The 21,298-nt window shown below is 36.6% G+C and overlaps 1 protein-coding gene across 5 annotated transcripts in view; it reads right to left on the bottom strand.

The window, feature by feature from the left end:
• Positions 1 to 20,847, bottom strand: part of G2E3 (G2/M-phase specific E3 ubiquitin protein ligase) — a 60,548-nt gene extending 39,701 nt beyond the window's left edge. For 2 of the 5 annotated variants that reach the window (XM_078053527.1, XM_078053529.1), the window contains exons 1-3: positions 20,696 to 20,805; positions 2,705 to 2,785; positions 2,040 to 2,080 (exon numbers count right to left, since the gene is read on the bottom strand). In XM_078053527.1, coding sequence (XP_077909653.1) covers positions 2,040 to 2,080; positions 2,705 to 2,784 — 121 coding nt within the window. In that variant the 5' untranslated portion in view covers position 2,785; positions 20,696 to 20,805. Of the gene's footprint in view, positions 1 to 2,039; positions 2,081 to 2,704; positions 2,786 to 20,695 lie in introns of all 5 variants that reach the window. The other 3 variants (XM_036093125.2, XM_036093127.2, XM_036093124.2) reach the window with 2 other exon arrangements.
• Between the last annotated feature and the right edge of the window lie 451 nt (positions 20,848 to 21,298).

Below are 21,298 nucleotides of genomic sequence, written 5' to 3'. Positions count from 1 at the left end.
ATGTTTACTTATACAGAAAATTTCTAATAAAACAATGAGAAAAACACTAGCTAAAGAGAAAAGACTGAGAATCTCAAGGCAGCAGATGAATACAAGATGAAAGGAGCCTGAATCTCTAAGTGATTGCATGGAGCAGAAACTCCCCGTTTGTTCCAACTCCCCTAACCAATCCACATTGAATTGTAACATAAGCCAAGTAATAAACTTTTGTTGTGTTAAACCAGTAAGACCTCAGCATTTACCTATTACAGCAGCTAATCTTATTTACTATTTATTAGCTTAAAATAAACAGTCTTATTACTAATTATTTAGCTAATACATGTAATCAAGAATGGATGTTATGCATTGAAATGGTACATCTGTTAACAGACTACTCACAAAATAGATTCCAGGACTGGAAAAAAACATCATGAGCTAATACTTAATGCCGTTAAAATATCTCCCCTATATTTGCCTCCCTCACTATAGGTTAATGAGATAAGCCATAACTGAAAGCCCTTTCCTCAATCTTTCAAAAGATTTCAACTCCCCTTCGTTTTGACCACATCAACTCTAGCAAATTGCCATTTATTTATTGGACATCTTATACCAGCAGCTCTCATCTTAATTCCTTCATTCCCAGTGCCTATACTTTTAGTTCTAAGTGTGCATGCAGCTATCCTTTTCCTATCGAGGAAAAGGAATACAAGGAATGAGCTGAGACTACAGAACAGAAGTACTCATGATGAGCGCTGGATGGAGATGCATTTGCTATTATGCTGTGGACCAGTAGCTCTTCCATTTGTTCCCTTCCTCCCTTCATCCAGATATGGAAACACTGGATGCAGAACAGACTAGGTTTCAGGCATGCGTTTTTATAAGTAGACTGCTTTTGTTTGTATTTGTTGTTTTTGAATTTTAATATTTAAAATTCAGTAACATTGTTCTGACTTCACTATATTAAGATCCCCTTCTAACTATGACAAATGATACTGGCTGTATTAAAATAATGACACAGGGGCGCCTGGGTGGCTCAGTCGTTAAGCATCTGCCTTCGGCTCTGGTCATGGTCCCAGGGTCCTGGGATCGAGCCCCACACTGGGCTCCCTGCTCTGTGGGAAGCTTGTTTCTCCCTCTCCCACTCCCCCTGCTTGTGTTCCCTCTCTCACTGTCTCTCTCTCTCTGTCAAATAAATAAATAAAAAATCTTAAAAAAAATAATGACATACACACATATAAGTAAAAAAACTGAGTCAATCTTAGGAAAAATACTAAGTAAATAACAGTAAAGATAGTATTTGCAGTCTACAAATACATGAAGGTAGACTATGAATTACTAAGTTTCAGAACAATGAGCACAGTGGATAGAAGTCTGTAGGTAAAAGCAGAAAAGCAAAGTAGAGGGAGGATTAAGAGCAAATTTCCTTATCCAACATGATGTGGTGTTAACAGATATTCTCTATCAGTGATGGTCAAGATAGAGTTTTAAGTATATTTTAATTTGTGAGGGAATCAAAAAATAAATCTTAAAAAAGGGTAGATGAGGGGAGTAGTGGCAGAAGAATATAAAATAACAATTTAAATTTCTCATTTTCCATGGTAGCAAATCAATATATACTGTTAAAACTAATAAATGAACAAAGCAACAACTAAAAGCAAAGGTCTCTGAATCTATTTGAGATTGTTATGAGCACCTACAGGTAAGTTTTCCTTTTCATGTTAAGTTTAGTGTATTGTTTAAAATGGTCTCGCCTGCATTTTTCCTTATATAAGAAAAAGTCATACAAAAAGATGAAAAAAATTGTTTATCAAATAAACAATGCTGTTTCATTCAGATACAAAGCATACCTGATAAAATTTGGCAAATTGTCCTCTTACAGCAGATTTTTGTTGAAATGAATACATGTAATATTATGTTTTCGTATATGGATGTGTGAACAAAAGCATGGATTCCTATATTTTGAGCCAGCATTCTAAAAAGTCTATTGTAATAAAAAAGCAAGAGTAAAATATCTTAATATTTTAAATTATATTTGAAAGTGTTTTAAGTATTTTACTTACCAAGATTCTGTGAGGCACCAGGTTTATTTTCATTCATTTTACTAAGAAAAATAAGAACATACAATACAGCCATCTTAATTTCTAAAGTTTCAAATTATCAACTTTAATAAAATTTAGTCACTGAATAATTACAAATAAGTTGCATAATTCTTTCTTTCTCTAGTACTTAATTTCCTCACCTTTCACATATCTAAAACCATTAGTTTTCAACAAGCATGTTAAAGTCTGGGAACAGTGTTAAAATCAGAGGGAATGTTTTTTAGTTGTCAAGAAGATTAAGATGACTACTGGCGTTTAGTGGAAAGAGGTCAGGATTGCAGGGTAACCTGTAATGCACCAAAAAGACCTACATAACAAATAGTCTAGACTTCCAAATTTCCAGCTGGATGTTTGAATAGGTTAAAAACACTGTAATTACATTAACCTAGAACCTAAGCCCATTTGACACATAAATACAAAGTCTTTTCTTTCCTTGCTATTTTAGAACAAAATGAATTATTTTCAAACTACAACTCCTATGTAAGTCAAGAAAATTCGTATTTTATTTTTGTTTATAACTTTATCAAGAATTGTTCATTATTTAGGGGAAAAAAGTCACATCATCAATAGCAATGCCACTGAGTTGCCTACAAAACAATCCTTATCAAGCTATATTTGTGACTTACACTTGCAGGGATTCTTCACAGAGCTGCAAGCATCTGACTTCCATATCACATCTTCTAGTACAATGTTCAACCTTGTGCATTCTGAAAGACATTGATCTGCCTCTGTCTCCTCACTCCCTACTAGTTAACAAAGTTACTTATATTCGTTATTGAAACATACCTTTTTCTGTTCTCTAGTTTGAAAAGATCAGAACATTATCATCAAAGTTTCACTTTACCAAAAATATATAAACAGCCTACTTAAAATGTTACGAGATTCAAGTAGATAATGTATGTGTGAGCTCCTGGAATTTAAGTAGAAAAGAATAAACTTAATAATGCTACTAGGTAAATGTAATCTCATTTTAGTTTTCAAACCAATGCTCAGAGAAGTTAAACAGCTGTCCAAAGTCAGAGCTAGCTGAGTGGAAATAGACTAACTTATTACTGACTATACCACTTTACATGAAAATAATAAAAGAGCACAATAAATAACACAGAATATTAAATGTCAAAGGAAGGATAAAACCCCCCTACAAAGATTACTATCAAATTCCATCAATGCTTTTTTACAATTTGGAATTTATATTTCATACTGATTGTAAGAACTGTTTTGGGTTTAAACACTGATTTTCTCATATCACTTTTGTGTTTTTATAAAAAGTTACAGACCAAATTTGGGTCATTTTGTCTCCAAGCCTTCGGTATTTCCTGGTTCTTCCTTACAAAAAATCACATGTGCCATTGAGATTGGTAGTTTTTTTTCTTTTTTAAGGTTTTCTTTTTTTTTTTGTAAAGATTTTATTTATTTATTTGACAGAGAGAGACAGCGAGAGAGGGAACACAAGCAAGGGGAGTGGGAGAGGGAGAAGCAGGCTTCCCGCCGAGCAGGGAGCCCCATGCGGGATCGATCCCAGGACCCTGGGCTCATGACCTGAGCCGAAGGCAGACGCTTAACGACTGAGCCACCCAGGCGCCCTGAGATTGGTAGTTCTTAAAAGAATCCATAAAACAACTAAAGAGCCCCGTGTTAAGCAGGCTTTGCAATTACGTAGGTCTAGCCTATCTTTCCCATCTCCTCCCCACAACCATTAATGCAATGTTAAAGTAGTATTTTAGTGTTTTCTAGGGGCGCCTGGGTGGCTCAGTCAGTTAAGCGTCTGCCTTCGGCTCAGGTCATGATCCCAGGATCCTGGGATTGAGCCCAACGTCGGGCTCTCTGCTCAGTGGGGAGTCTGCTTCTCTCTCTCTCCCCACCTGCCCCTCTACCCCACTCGTGCTCTCTCTCTCGCTTACTCTCTCTCACATTAATAAATTAAATATATTAAAAAAAGAGTGTTTTCTAGACTTTTTTTTTTTTTTTTTTTAAGAAGCACGGATTTTACTCTATAGGCATATGACGACACTTTTGATGTTTATACATGTTCATACAATGACTGCAGACTGCCCCACTGGCCAAACTGACTAAGGATCACAACCTGATTTTAAAACATGCTAAAAGATGTATGGGGATAGGGGTCCATCTTAAAACTGATGAAATACAATAAATAGGAAGATTAAATGCCTCTTTTATTAGGACTTCTTTATAATTCAACTTCCTTTTTTTTCCAGTTATATTTTTTTTATTAGTTTCAGAGGTAGAATTTAGTGATTCATTGATTGCATATAACACACAATGTTCATTACAATGCCCTCCTTAATTTAATGCCCATCACCCAATTATCTCTTCCCCCATCCACCTCCCCTCCAGCAACCCTTAATTTATTTCCTAGAGTTCAGCCTCTATACTTCAACTTCTGATGAATTCTGCATAAAAATCTATTCACATATAAGTACATGTTTATTCCATAAACATATAACTGTAGTTCACCTAGAGTAAACAAATATTTTAATTTATAAATGATGCTTAATCAAATCCAACAACACAGATTTATATTTGAGATCCACTCTCAGTTTATAATTCCTTACCTTCTCCCCTCTGTCGGTAAATTGCAACTATCTTTTTTTTACTTTTAGATTTAGTGTAATTCAGAATAATGATTGAGGTCCACAACACAATTATAATAAAGATATTTTAAATTCTCTCAATGACCTTAAAGCAAACATTAATCACATATTACTTTGTATTATGTTTACTTCAATTTTTTTAATTCTTCAGCTACACTGGCAAATTCCCTGAGGGTAAAATTCCTGTATCCTTCAGCACAGTACTAATAAATATTTGAATATGACTGATACATAGTCCAGAGATAATGATATGACGGGCAAGGTTCTAGACTACATTTTCTATGTGGCTACATCTTCTCTTCCTCTTCCCCTTCCCCTTCCCACTGCAAGGACCCAAGGCATCTCTTGGTGGACAGTGTGATGAAGTTCTGTTGAGATCTTTATAACATATATAACTATGTTACCTTAAGAAAAAAGGTGTCTGAATTTTTTGTTATTACTAGTCTCAAAATTCTGCACTAAAACAAGAGCTTTCTCAGTTACAAATAAATGTAAAAGAATTAAAAGTGAACATCAATCTCACATGACACACACACAAAGTATCACAGAGTATGTAGAGAACCATGCTGAAAAGCCTCCAGATGTCATTGGCTATAAGCTGATCATAAGAAAGATCTCCAATGCTGGCAAAACATGTATGGGAAAGATTTTTCCTATGTATGCCAATATCTAATAAACACTTTATGTAGTTTTTCAAAGTGTATTAATATACACAATTCCACAAAGACCAATGGAACAAAACTAGAAAGCCTAGAAATAGATCTTTTTCCAGTCATTCGATTTTCAACAAAGGTAACAAAGCAATCAATGGGGAAAAGAAAAGTCTTCAACAAACAGTGCTGGAAAAACTGGATATCCATATGGAAAACGAACAAATGAACCTTGATCCATACTTCACACCATGAAATTATTAATTCCAAGTGGATAATAGACCTAAATGTATAAGCTACAACTACAAAAGTTTTAACAGAAAAAGTAACAAATTATACTACATAAAAATTAAAAGCTTCCACTCATCAAAAGATATGACTAAGAAAGTAAATATGTATGCCACTGTAAAAGATGTGTCTGACAAAGCCTTGTACCTAGAATATATAAAGAACTCCTACAACTCAACAAATACAAAGCAAACAATCCAATACAAAAAAAAAAAAAAAAAAGGGGTAGGGCACCTGGGTGGCTCAGTTGTTAAGCATCTGCCTTCAGCTCGGGTCATGATCCCAGGGTCCTGGGATAGAGCCTCCATGCTCTGCGGGAAGCCTGCTTCTCCCTCTCCCACTCCCCCTGCTTGTGTTCCCTCTCTCGCTGTGTCTCTCTCTGTCAAATAAATAAATAAAACCTTAAAAAAAATTTTTAAAAAAGGGCAAAAGATATGAATGGACACTTCATGAAGGAAGATATGTGAATGGTTAATATACACAGGAAAAGATGTTTAACATCATTTGTAATTAGGATAATAAAGATTAAAACCAAGGCACTGCTGGCTGACTCGGTAGAGCATGTAACTCTTGATTTCAGGGCTCTAAGTTTGAGCCCCAACATTGGGTATAGAGATTACTTGAAAATAAAATCTTGAAAAAAAAGTTAAAACCACTATGACAGACCACTTCATACCCACAATAATGGTTAAGATTAAGAAGACTATCAACACCAAACATTGGAAAGGATATGAATCAACTGAGAAACTCACATAAATTGTTGGAAGAAATGTAAAAGTGTTAAACAGATACCCATACACTAGCCTTTGACGCAAGAATTTCACATCTAGTTATTTATCCAAAGAAAAATAAAAACATATACAGACAGAAACCTTATGTACATCTTTTAGCAGCCTTCTTCATGATACTCCAAAGCTGAAAACCCACTAGTTCACCACTAAGAAAATGGATAAACAAATTGCAATTTATTGATAAAATACACTACTACTTAGCAATAGGGGCGCCTGGGTGGCTCAGTCCGTTGGGCATTTGCCTTCGGCTCAGGTCATGATCTCAGGGTCCTGGGATGGAGCTCTGCATCAAGGTTGCTGCTCAGCTGGAAGCCTGCTTGTCCTTCTCCCTCTGCCCTCCACCCCCGACCCCATGCTCACACTCTCTCTCCCCCAAATAAATAAATAAAATCTTCAAAAAAAATACTACTTAGCGGGTGCCTGGGTGGCTCAGATGGTTAAACGTCTGCCTTCGGCTCAGGTCATGATCCCAGGGTGCTGGGATCGAGTCCCGCATCGGGCTCCCTGCTCAGCGGGGAGCCTGCTTCTCCCTCTGCCTCTCTCTCTCTCTCATGAATAAATAAATAAAATCAAATCTTTAAAAAAAAAAAAAAATACTACTTAGCAATAAAAACGTAAGAAGTGTTGCAAGATGCAAAAAAAACCCAAAAAAAACCCCCAAAAACCACAAATGAACCTCACAGATACTATGCTGAGTAAAAGAAACTACATAGCATTCATATTTACATTATTCCATTCGTAAGACGTTCTGAGGCTGGCAAAATCAATCCACCATGAAAATATCAGAACAGTGCTTATCTCTCAGTCAGGGAAATGACTGGAAAAGGACATGAGGAAACTTTCTGAAATATCCTACTTTTGCTAAGAGGATCTAAGTCAGTAACTGATACAGAGAAGAAATCTCAATTTCCAAAAAGATACAGAGCTATAGATATGGGCTTTCTGAACACAACATTCCTCCTTCCTCTTAATTTTGTAGTTTTCAAGGAAACACCACCATAGGTCCACTGTGTAGTCCAGATCTGATGCTGACTCCTTTAGTTTACACACAGCCCTGGCTTTGCCTGACCTTATCAAAACACTAGTTCATTTAAATTTCACCTAAATGCCACCCTTCTCCAAAATCCTTTAAGAAATTGTTTTACCCTTTGTTTGGTGAGAAGCCCGGTGGTTCCTCTGGTCTGCAATCTCTCTCACTGCAATGAGTTAATAAACCTAACTTTATCACATTACAGGTTTATCTCTGGTGGTTTTAGGCTGACTTTTAGGTCACAAAACAATTGCTGAATATTATTCAGGAGTTCTGTATACTATTCTTGTAACTTTTCTCTAAGTTTAAAATTATATCAAAATTAAAAGCTATCCCCAAATTGGATTTCTAAAGATAGGACACAATTAATACTTTTGACCAGTTGACATTAGCCTTCTTCTTAATCCCCAGACCTGAAATAAAACTTTTTTCTAAATCCTGATTGATGATCACTTTATTTCAGTCTCTAAAACTTTAGCAAAAAAAAGAAAAAAAAAAAAAAAAGAGGGGCACCTGGGTGGGTCAGGTCATGATCCTGGAGTCCTGGGATAAGCGGCTGGCTCTCTGCTCAGCAGGGAGCCTGGTTCCCCCTCTCCCTCAGCCCCTCCCCACCCATGCTCGCACTCTCTCTCTCAAATAAATAAAATCTTAAAAAAAAAAGATTATTCACATATTTTTAATTGATTTTATCATTTGTTTTCCTTCCAGTGTATGAACTTTGAAACTTCCTAAGTAGGAGGAGGAAAATGTTATGTAAATATGTCTCAATAACAGCCCAAGTCTTAATAGACTTGGTGTTCTAAATAATAGCAAACTATTCTCTCCTTCCTTGAGACGCCATGAACAATTTAATGAAGAGTTCTAAGAAGCCACTGTCAAAACGTATTCTGAGTCTCTTCCACTGTTTACCTCCACTTGGCCAATCAGTGATACTCCTCCCTTCAAAAAGTGAAGCCTGATTTCCCTCTCCTTGACTGCGGCCATGCTTCGTAACTTGCTTCTACCAAAAAGGCTGGCAGAAATGACAATGTATGACTAGGTCATAAAAGTCACTGTGACTTCCTCCTTACTCTCTATCATGGAGGAAGCTAGCTGTCAGGTCATAAAGACTCTGAAGATGCTCCTTGGAAAGGCCTACTTAAGCAAGAGTGAGCCATTTTAGAAGGAAATCCTCCAACCCCAATTAAGCCTTCATATAACTGAAGACTAGCTAACAAACTGAGAGCAACTTCATGGGAGACCCTAAACCAGAACCACACAGCTAAGCTGCTCCCAAATTTCTGACCCACAGAAACTGTCAGATAATGTTTGTTGTTCTAAGTCACAAAGTTTTGGGCTGATTTGTTACATAGCAACAGATAACTAATACAATAAAGTAAGCCAAATTCCCTCTTGTTACAGCGGGATAGCTATTCTAAAAGTTTTCTCGTGAGATTTTTTAGGATTTTCAATATATGATTGTGTCATCTGCAAATAGATAATTTTACTTCCTCCTTTCTGGTTTGGATGCCTTTTATTTCTTTTTCTTGCCTGACTGCTCAGGCTAGGAATTCCGGCCACGTTACATAGGAATGGTGATAGTGGGCACCCCTGTTCTATTCCTGATCTTACAGGAAAACTTTCAACCTTTCACCGCTGAGTATGTTAGCTGTGGGCTTGTTATGTTTGGCCTTTAATATGTGGAGATATGTTCCTTCTGTACCCAATTTGAGAATTTTTATCATGAAAGGTTGTTGAATTTTCTTAGATGCTTTATCTGGATCTATTGATATGACCATTTGATGTTTATTTCTCATTCTATTAATCTGATATGTCACATTCACTGATTTGCATAGGTTGAACCATCCTTGCATCTGGAATGAATTCCATTTGATCATGGTGTATGATCCTTTTTTTAAAAATTGAAGTATAGTTGACATACAATATTAATTTCACATGTACAACACAGTGATTCAACATTTACAAACATTACAAAATACTCATCAAAATAAGTCGTCACTATTTCTCATCATATAAAGTTATTACAATATTACTGACTATATTTCCTATACTGTACTTTTCATCCCCCATGACTTATTTATTTTATAATTAGAAGTTTGTATCTCTTAATCCTCTTCACCTATTTCACCCATTCCCTCCCATACCCCTCTGCTCTGGCAACCATCAGTTTGTTCTTTGTATTTATGAGTCTGTTTCTGATTTTTTGGTTTTTATTTATTCGTTTTGTTTTTTAGATTCCACATATAATTGAAATCATGCAGTATTTGTCTTTCTCTAATTTATTTCACTTAGCATAATACCCTCTAGATCCATCCATGTTGTCACAAATGGCAAGATTTCATCTTTTATGCCTGAGTAATATTCCAACGTGTATATACACACACACCATATCTTCTTACCTATTCATTTATAGAGGGACACTTGGGTTGCTTCCACATCTTTTAAATAATGCAATAAACATAGGGATGCAGGTATCTTTTGGAATCAAGTGTTTTCATTTTCTTAGGGTAAATATCCAGATGTGGAAATACTGGATCATGTGGTATTATGATCATTTAATGTGCTGTTAAATTTGGTTTGACAGTATCTTGTTGAGAATTTTTTCATCTGCACTCATCAGGGATATTGGCCTGTAGTTTTCTTTTCTTGTAGTGTCGTTATCTGGCTTTGGTATCAGGGTAATGCTGGCCTCATAAAATGAGGTTGGGAGTTGAATATATAGTTTAGAAAAGAAATACAAGGCCAACAAACAAATGAAAGAAGGAAAGCTGGAAAAAAAACACAAAACTGCAGAGTATCCCTCCACATATGAATTTCAAGGAACCCTTGATAGTCAAAACCAAAAAATAAAAAGTGAATGATTTATACTTCCCAATTTGGACACTTACCACTACAGCTATAGTAATTGAAAAAGGTTAGTACTGGCATGAGTATAAACATATAGATCAATTGAAAAGAAGAGTACAGAAATAAAGGTGTAAGTCTATGATCAATTAATTTTTGACAAGGGTGCCATGACTATTCAATAGGGAAAGAACAGTCTGCTCAACAAATGGTGCTGGGACAAATGGGTAGCCACACACATAGCAATGAAGTTGGATCCCATCTTGCACTATATGCAAAAATTAACTCAAAACAGATTGAAGACTTAATATGTAAGAGCAAAAACTATAAAAATCTTAGAGGGAAACATAGGGTCATGTAAATCTTCATGACCTTGGATTTGGCAATGGTTTCTTATATATGACACCAAAACCATAAGCAAACAAACAAAAAAACAAAAAATAATTTGGACTACACAATCAAGAGTAAAAAGACAATCCACAAAATGGGAGAAAATATTTGAAAATCATATATCTGATAAAGAGCAAGTATCTAGAAATATTTAAGAAACTTAGAACTCAACAACAAAATGACAACCAAATTTAAAAACAGGCAAATGGTCTGAATAGACATTTCTCCAAAGAAAATATTTATATGATCAACAAGCACCTGAAGAGATGCTCAACATCATTAGTCATTAGGAATATGCAAATTAAAACAACAATGAGATACCACTTGATGCCCCCTCAAGTGAGTATAATTTAAAAACCAAGAATATAGAGGGGTGCCTCAGTCAGTTAAGCATCTGCCTTCGGCTCAGGTCATGATTCCAGGGTCAGCAGGGAGCCTGCTTCTCCCTCTCCCTCTGCCTGTCACTCCCCCTGCTTTTGCTGTCTCTCTCTCTGTCAAATAAATAAAATCTTTTAAAAAATTTTTTAAAAAAAGCAAGAATAGAGAGAAATTGGAAACCTCATACATTGCTAATGGGAATGTAAAATGGAGAACCTACTATGGAAAATAGTCTGGCAGTTGCTCAACACATCACATGTAGAACTACCATATCATCCAGTAATTACACTAGGTACTTATCCAAAAGAACTGAAAGCAGATTTTCAAACAAAAACTTGTACACAAATGTCGTTAACAGTACTATTCACAACAGCTAAAAAATGGAAATAACTCATTTGTCCATTAAACTGATGGTATACAAAATGTGGTATATCCATAGAATGTAATATTATTCAGCTATAAAAAAGAATGAAGCACTGATATATGCTACAACATGGATGAACCTTAGAAATAAGCTAAGTGAAAGAGGTCAGACACAAGAGGTCACATATTATGTAATCCCATTTATATGACATAACCAGAACAGGTAAATCCATAGAGACAGAAAGCAAATCTGTGGTTTCCAGGAACTGGGGGAATAGAATATATGGAATGCTTGTCTAATAGATATGAATTTTCCTTTAGGGGTGATAAAAATATTTTGAAACTAGATCGAAGTGATGGTGATGGTACAACATTGTGAATGTACTAAATGTCAATGAATGGTTAAAATAGTTAATTTTATGAGTGAATTTTACTTCAATAAAGTTAAATGTACACCTATCATATGATGCAGCCAATAGTAAGAAAGACATGTGCATTGTACACAAATGTCCACAGTGGCTAAAAAATGTCCTACTTTTATAGCCAAAAGCCATAAGAAACCTAATTGCCTATCAACAGAAAATGGATAAGATAAATTGAGGTATGTTCAAATAATAGAATACATTTATTAAAACCAAACTGTACCCCATAAATGGAGTGAATTTTATTTTATACAAATTCTATTACCAGAAAGATACATAAAATTAGTACCTTCACTAAAAATATATTTACTTAAATTAAAAAAAATAAAGCAGCATGTGAGTAGGTTGTAAGTCCCTACTCCATCCTAACAGTAAGAGCTGAAAACACTGAAAAATCAACATTTTTTGGATCAGTAAGAGGGAGGGACACCAGACAAACCACTGCCCCCAAGAATAGAGACATGGGTGAGTAGAGGGAGTCACAACTTACTTTAGCAGAGACTTAACAGCTGGAACCACTGTGGGATCCAGTGCTGGGGTAGGAAAACCTGAACTGTAATTGACTAATGGCTGGTGACTCAGTATGGACAATTTGAGAGTTAAAAACTTCAGGGGGACCCAGTTATGGGGACTCCCCACAATATTGTTGAGAATTATCACTAGGAACTCAACCAGGATCTTGACCAGGATTCCACAGTAAATATCAGAGAAAAATCTTGTCATTCTGGCAGGAAGAGGGGGGAAGGTACCATTTTGAAATATGTCAAAGCATTCTGTTCTTTTTTTTTTTTTTAATTTTTTTTTTGTTTGTTTTATTTATTTATTCATGAGAGTCAGAGAGAGAGATAGAGAGAGGCAGCGGCAGAGGGAGAAGCAGGCTCCCCTCCTAGCAGGGAGCCCGATGCGGGACTCGATCCCAGGACCCTGGGATCGTGACCTGAGCCGAAGGCAGACGCTTAACCATCTGAGCCACCCAGGCGCCCCCATTCTGTTCTTTTTAATAAGGCCTGCCCTCAGGAGAAACTAGTTAACCAGAGCCTAACCTGCTAGGGTATTATCAGAGCCTAACTGACCTGGGGAAAGGGAAGTAACTGACTCCAAGCTACTCTAGCCATCCTATCTCATATGAGGGGAGATGTGGGGGAAGCTGAGAAATACCTGTAAGTTCACAGACATAAGCTCATGAAAAGACTAAGACCTAATCATAGGACTACTGAACTCTTTCCCTTCACCCACAACTTAACCACCACATTACTAACAGCTATTTACAGCAATTCCTTTTACTCGGTATGGCTATCAAGAAAAAATTATAAATCACTGTGGCAAAAGGCACAATTTGAAAAGACAGAGCAAGCATCCAAACCAGACATGGCAGGAATGTTGGAATTATCAGACTGGGAATTTAAAACAACTATGATTAATATGCTAAGGCTCTAATAGATAAAGTATACAGTATACAAGAACAGATGGCAATGAAAGAAGAAAGATGGAAATCCTAAGCAAGCACCAAAAGAAATGCTAGAGATCAAAAACATGGCAACAGAAATGAAGAATGTCTTTGATAGGATTCCAGGTAGACTGGACATGGCTGAGGAAAGAATCTCTGAGCTTGAAGATATCTCAACAGATACTTTGAAAACTGAACAAAGAGAACAAACACTGAAAAAAGAAAAACAAAATGAAATAAAAAAAAACAAAACAAAATATCCAAGGACCTTGGGACAACTACAGAAGGCGTAACATAAACGTTTTGGGAATACCACAAGAGAGGAAAGAACAGAAGAAGTATTTGAAACAATTTAATGACAGGTGCCTGCCTGGCTCAAATGGTAGAGCATACAATTCTTGATCTTGGGGTCATGAGTTCAAGCCCCACGCTGGGGGTAAAGCTTACTTAATTAAAAAAAAAAAAAAAGCTAAAAAAAATTAATGACAAGTCACTGTGAAACATCAAACCACCGATCCACTAAGTTCAGAGAACACCAAGCAGAAGGGGAAAAACACCTTACCTATAGAGGAACAAAGGAAGGAATTACATCTGATGGCTCCTCAGAAACCATGTAGGCAAGAAGTGTTGAGGAAAAAAAAATTCCAATCTAGAATTCTGTATCTTGCAAAATTATCCTTCAAAAGTGAAAAAGAAGGGGCACCAGGGTGGCTCAGTTGGTTAAATGTCTGACTCAATTTTGGCTCAGGTCATGATCTCAGGGTCATGAGATGGAGCCCTGCCATCAGGTTCTGAGCTGGGCGTGGAGCCTGCTTGGGATTTTCTCTCTCCCTCTCCCTTTGCCCCCCACCCCCCCAACTTGCACACATGTGCACATTCTCTCTTAAAAAAAGTGGAAAAGTAAAGATCTTCTCAAACAAAAATTGAGAGAATTTGTTGCCAGTAGACCTGCCTTATAAGAAATGTTAAAAGTAGTTCTTGAAAGAGAAGGAAGATAGTATTCAGATACTCAGATCTACATAAAGAAAGTAAGACCATCGAATAAGGAATAAGTGAATGTGAAATAAAAACTTCTGTTTTTCTTATCCTTAACTGACCTAACAGACAACAGCTTGTTCAAAATAACAGTATCAATAACATACTCAATTATTGTACTAGTTGTAAATGTATATTGCAAATTCTAGGACAACCACTAAAAAAAGTTAGAAAGGAAATATAACTGATATCCTAAGAAAGAAAAAAAAATCATTTGAAATGCTTAACTAAAACCACAAAAGGCAGAAAAAGAATGGAGACAAACAGGAACAAAAAACAAGGGCAACAAATAGAAAACAGTAACAAATATAGTAGACATTAATCAAACTATATCAACAGTCATGGTGAATGTCAATGGTCTAAATGTACCAAATTAAAAGACAGATTTCTTAGGGTAGATCAAAAAATAAGACCCAACTATATATTTTCTACAAAAAATCCACTTTAAATATAAATTAAACATAAATGGAGAAAAATATAACATGCTAATACTAATAAGAAAGCAGGAGTATATTAATTTCAGACAGAGCAGACTTTAAAGTAAGGAAATTATAAGGTATAAATAGGGCATTAAATAATGATAAAGGGGTCAACTCTCCAAGAAGATGTAACAATACTTAATATGTATACACCTAAGAACTATGTTTAACTATGTTAAATTATGTGAGGCAAACTATGGGGGGCAAAAACTAATAGCACTGCAAAGAGAAACAAGTAAATCCACAACCACAGTTGGAGACTTTAACACCTCTCTATCAGAAGTGGACAGATCCAGTAGGCAAAAAATCAGTAAGGAACTGATTTGATAGTTGAACTGAACATCATCATGAAACAACTAGATATAATGGACTACTTTATCCAACAAGAGCAAAATGCAGATTCTTCTCGAGCTTACATAGAGCATTTGCCAAGAAAGACCATATACTAGGCCATAAAACAGTCCTTAAATTTAAAATCGAAATCATACAATGTCTGTCAGACCACAATGGAATTAAACTAGAAATCAATAATAGAAAGACAGCTGGGAAATCTGAAAAATATGTGGAGATTAAACAACACATTTTTAAATAACACAAGAGTAAAAAAGAAATCTCAAAAGAAAATACAAAATATTTTGAACTAAATGAAAATGAAAACACAACTCATTAAAATTGAGGGATGCTGTCAAAGCAGGGCTTAAAGGGAAACTTAGATCATTGAATGCATATATCAGAAAAGATCTAAAATGAGTCATTTAAGTTTCTACTGTAGGAAACTATAAAAAGAGTAAACTAAATCCAAATTAAGTAGAAGAAAATAAGTAATGAGAATTAGAGCAGAAATCAATGAAACTGAAAACAAGAAATCAATAGAGAAAATAAACAAACCAAAGCTGGTTCTTTGGAAAGATCAATAAAGTCAGTAAGACTCTAGACAGGCTAAGAAAAAAAATCAGAGAGGACACAAATTACTAATACCAGAAATTATAGAAGGGATATCATTACAGATCCTATGGACATTAAAAATATAATAAAGGAGGGATGTCTGGGTGGCTCAGTTGGTTAAGCATCTACCTTCAGCTCAGGTCACAATCCCAGGGTCCTGGGATGGAGTCCCACATCGGGCTCCTTGCTTGGCAGGGAGACTGCTTCTTCCTCTGCCGGCCGCTCCCCCTGCTTGTGCTCACACTCTCTTTCTCTGACAAATAAATAAAATCTTTAAAACATATATATAATAAAGGAATACCATGAACTCTATGCACACAAATTTGATAATCTAGATGAAATGGGCCAATTCCTTGAAAGACACAATTTGCCAAAACTCACACAAGGAAAAATAAACACTCTGAATAGGACTGTATCAGAGAAACTGAATCAGTAATTAATAACCTTCCAAAACAGAAAGCACCAGGCCCAGATGGGTTCGCTGGCAAATCCTACCAAACATTTAAGGAAGAAATTATACCAATTCTCTACAACCTCTTTCAGAAGATACAAGCAGAAGGAATACTTCCTAGCTTATTCTGTCATCATTACCCTCATACCACTGTCAAAGACACAGATGCAAAAAACCTCAAAAAATATTAGCAAATCAAGTCTAACAACTTATTTAAAAAATTATACACCACAACCAAGTGGGATTTACCTCAGTTATGCAATCATGCTCCTTGGTATTTACCCAAAGGAGGTCAAAACTTATGTCCACACCAAAACGTTCACATGTTCACAGCATCTTTATCCACAATTGCCAAACCTTGGAAGCAACTAAGATGTCCTTCAGTAGGTGAATGTATAAACTATGGATCATCCACGCAAACTATAGATCATCCAGACACAAAAGAAATGAGCTATCAAGCCATGTAAAGACATGGAGAAAACTTAAATGCATAGTACAAAGTGAAAGAAGGCAATCTGAAAAGGCTACAAACCGTATGATTCCAATTATATGATATTCTGGAAAAGGCACAACTCTGAAGACAGTAAAAAGATCAGTGGTTGGGAAAGGTGGAGTGTAGAGGATCTTTACAACAGTGAAAATACTCTGTATGATATAATGATGGACACCTGTCATTATCTATTTGTCCAAACCCAAACAATGTACAAAATCAAAATGAACTGTAATTTCAACTATGAACTTTGAGTGCTTATCATGTGTCAATGTAGGTTCAACGATTTCAACAAATGTACCACTCTAGTGGGGTATGTGGATAATGGGAGAGGCTAGGCATGTGTGGGGGAAATCACTATTACCCTCCCCTCATTTTTGCTCTGAAACTAAAATTGCTCTAAAAAAATAGTCTTAACAAAAGGAAAAGCAATAAAGTTATACATTTTACTGACTTTTATAACTAATCTCTGGAAAACAGGTTGCCCTACCCCATTGTTTATTGGCTCCCTCTGCCATACTTTCTTATTTCTTCATGATTCCACTGTGAACTCAGCAATATAAAGACCTTTCTGGCTTAGCTCCAGTAATTTTTGGTATCCCAATTCCAAAATTCAAGAAGAAATAATGTGAATGGTCTAGACATTCAGCTCTTATTCATTCCTATATCTGGTACTTCTTTGGCTGGAGAAGGTGTGTGGAATGGGAGCATATCAGGATCATAAGCTCCTTAGACCAAACCCTACCCAATGGTCTTTAGAGTGATGTCCCTATATTTTTGGGCAGCTTTTTAGAGAAAAGGTTACGGGCAAAGAGATCAAGTAACAGCTATTCAAACTCAAAAGGAAAGGCAAATTTTGCTGTTTTTTAACTCCCCAATATTTTCTTAATTTAGAATTGAATTAACATAGAAATGAATACTTATGTATGTACTTCCCTATTATTAATCTAATTACACTAAACATATATTATTCTTGTAATAAAAAAATTCCACCAGGAGAAAATGGAATGCAAAAAAAATTTTTTTAAGTTACTAAATCTTTTGGTACCTAGTTTCTTCATCTTAACATGGGGATAATAATAAAAGTGAGAAAAGTGAGATTAAGTGAGAAAATATGTATAAAGCATCTGGAGTTCTGTGAATGTTAGTAAATATTACTCGTAATTTTTTACCACTTGAAATGTCTTCTGAACCTACAATTTCTATACATATTTTTCCGTATTTGTGAAATTTACAAACCATATGGTATCACTAAAATCTCTACTAAGCTATCCAGAATTACATTCTATCACTTCAGAAAAAAAGTTAAAAAAAACAAACAAACAACAAACTTCCTCAGCATTTAACAAGATACAATGTGTTAAATTGTTAAAATAACAAGCACTGGTTGAACATATACAGTTTCAGAGTACAAGGACACTCACTGTTCTGTACCAAGAATTGCACATATAAAGACAAAGAGGACAAGAGCTCTCAGTCTAGTGCTATGTTTACAACTAAATTGCACTGAGGAAGAATTCCACCTGGGGAAGTCTAGGAAAGTATTGGAAACCCACTGGGTAAAATCTTAAAGGGACCTAAAAAAGTTGATGGTTAAGTATATATAAAAATGAGAGAACAGATTTGGACAATGGTACTAGTACGGATAGAACATCACAGGTTGGAAAAGAGTGGTAGAATATTATGAAGTTGATGCTTGCAAACAGAGGTTGGAACCAGATTGACAAGGGCTTTGTAAAAAAATGAAAAGGTTGAGAAATCTGAATTATATGTGGTAGACAAAGAGGAGTCATCAGAGATTTTTAAGAGGCAATAATTGAAAGGATAGACTGCAGAGAGAGGCAGGAAGCATTATTTAAAATAATAATAATAATGACAAAAAAAGAAGCATAAACTTTCTAATTAAATCTAGTTTCTGAACCTGGTTCAAACATTTTGGTAGTTGTGTGAGAACTGAACCCTCTTAGCCTCCATTAACTTACATGAAAATAGTAAATATTGCAGTGTTACACGTGAAGATTGAGATAATGTATGTAATGTGGTTTGTACAATGCTCAGTAACTCAATATAATCGGAGATATATGTATCATTTACTATGTGCCATACACTAATCTAAGATTTTTATATGTGTTGAGTCATTTGACTCTCACAATAATCCTTCAAGGTACGTATTGTTATTATCCCATTAACACAGGTCAGGGATTTGAAGCACAGAAAGGTAAAGCAGCTTGCTTGGGTCATACAACTACCAACTGGTGGAGATGAAATTTGAACCGAGGCAATCTGACTCCAGTTCCCTGCCCTTAACAGTGTATTATAATGCCTCTCTAGGAAAGATCAAGTCAGTGCCCTTAAAACTCTGTCAGGGTGCTCCTGGGTAGAGCAGTTGGTTGGGCTGCGGACTCTTGGTTTCTGCTCAGGTGGTGATCTCATGGTTTGGGAGATGGAGCCCAGGACGGGCTCTGCACTGGGCATGGAGCCTGCTTGGGACTTTCTCTCTCTCTCAAATAAATAAATCTTTAATTTTGAAGTGTAGGAATCAGCACTTAACAAACCCTTCAAGGTAATGTGTACATAAGAAAATTTGAAATTCGCTGATGATTTAGGTAGATGGAGCAAAAATAAATGAAAAAAGTCCAGGTAAGGACAAGAAACCTATTAAAATGTAGAGACTAATTTTTTTAAATTACTATTTGCTGGTAGCGCACATAAAATGAGCAGAACAGCTGTCTGCAATTCTTAGGAAAGTACAGCTAATGTCTTTGCTGCAATCTTACACAAATGTTTAAAGTTCAACAATCATAAATACTGAATATTTAAATCTATTTTTCCTGGCTAATAATGAAACAAAAGTTCACTAGCAGGGATAGGAGAGTAGGAGCAGCCAGTAATAGATGAAGAAATGTCTATTTTTTAAAAGATATTTATGCATTTTTATGGTATGATACCCTGGTGTTAAAATCTTAAAAGGAACATAAAATACCGGTTCCTATAAAACAACACAATATTAGACAGTGTTCAATAAGGCAAGATATAAAATTTCTATACATTTAAACTCATTTATATTTTAGATGTAGGGTACACATTTAAACTATTCCAGAAGAAGGCAGACTTTGCTATGGGGTTAAACAGCGTTTGCTATTTGAGGTAGTCCATCACCAAAAATTAATAAAGCAAACAACAACAAAAAACAAAACAAAAAAACAAAGAAAACCCAATTCTGTTAACATTAGTAGAGTGTTTCCATAATGACTCCAAAATAACCCAGTTGGCCAATGAATGAAGCAGCTGAAAAGGCAGATCTGTGGAACTAGCTAAACCTTATCCCTATTGTTAGCAAACTAAGACCTCTATGAATTACAGCTGTTACTATAGTCAGTTTAAATGAGCAAGAGTCCCGGATTTTTGCGGTACAAGAAAAATGTCAATCGTGAAAGAAAAATATCCGGGTTTTAAATACAAAGGATACTCAGATTTCAGTTTAAATCCCCACCGGGCATTTCAAAGACTGTCATATCCCTGCGGTCCAGAGTAATAAAGACTACTCTGAGTATCACTCTTAGGAGGAACCCGGAGCCACGTACAGCATCTCCTCATTCTAAACCTGCCCCCAACCTTCCATCTTTAATAAAGGAAGATTCTTTTTACCTGCGGTAACGCTTTCGCAATTAGATCTAACTACTGTTACAGCTTCAGCATTCGAGTCCAATTGGCGGAAATACTAAACTGTGTTTACCAGAACGTCAGATTAAATAAGGCTTAATCTCGGGGGCGGGGGGTCTCGGAATCCTCAATACTTAGAGTTGGCTCGTGTGCGCCGGCCCGGGAGACGCTCCCAGCGCCCCGACTTCCCAGTCTTCAAGCCCAACCCCACCACCCGACACCCCCAAAGGCACTCCGAGGCCTCCGCTACACTGTCCCGCCTCTCGACCCCTGTCCCCTCCGACGGTCCGAATCCTCTCCCTGGAATACTCAGTTTCTTCCCATTCTCCATTCACTCACCAAGGCGCGTTGGGCAGAAGTTCCAGAATGGTCGTGTGACTTTTCCCTTCTTCCGCGGAGCCGCAAAGCCGACCGCAAGCAGCCCCATCCAACGGCCCACGAGATTCAAATTCGTCCACTTCCGCCTGCTATCCGGAAGGTGCGCTAAATTCCACCCCCTGTGAGGCGGGGCCCGCGGCGACGCGGCGCGTGGGGGAAGGACGAAGTACGCCGGGCTCTTCGCTGAAGGAGTGCGGTCTATGTTGTGCTTCCTGCGCTGGTGTCTTTTGTCTGTGTTCTTACTTCACAGGCCACAGAAAAGTGCAGGCGCAGAGTCGGTGTTTCTGCCCGGTGACTCTTGAGAGGATCCTCTTGTTTCTGAAATGACAGAGACGGCGCTGAAGTTTCATTCCTTCAAGGACTGGAGAGAATAAAAGCACTAATGGGGCCCTGACGTTTTCACTCCTCCCATCGCCCCCGCGTAAACAGCTACAGCGAAGAGGAAAAAACAAACCGTGCACAAACCTGCTTTCCGGCACAGTCAGGACATGTAACCTCTTTCCCTCCCCCTCTCTGAGGAAGACAAAAAGCCAAGTGCACCAGTCACGCTTATTCGAACCACGA

This window comes from Halichoerus grypus, chromosome 8, assembly GCF_964656455.1.
Source record: "Halichoerus grypus chromosome 8, mHalGry1.hap1.1, whole genome shotgun sequence".
NCBI classification, from domain to species: domain Eukaryota; kingdom Metazoa; phylum Chordata; class Mammalia; order Carnivora; family Phocidae; genus Halichoerus; species Halichoerus grypus.
This window is presented reverse-complemented; position numbering and strand designations above follow the sequence as displayed.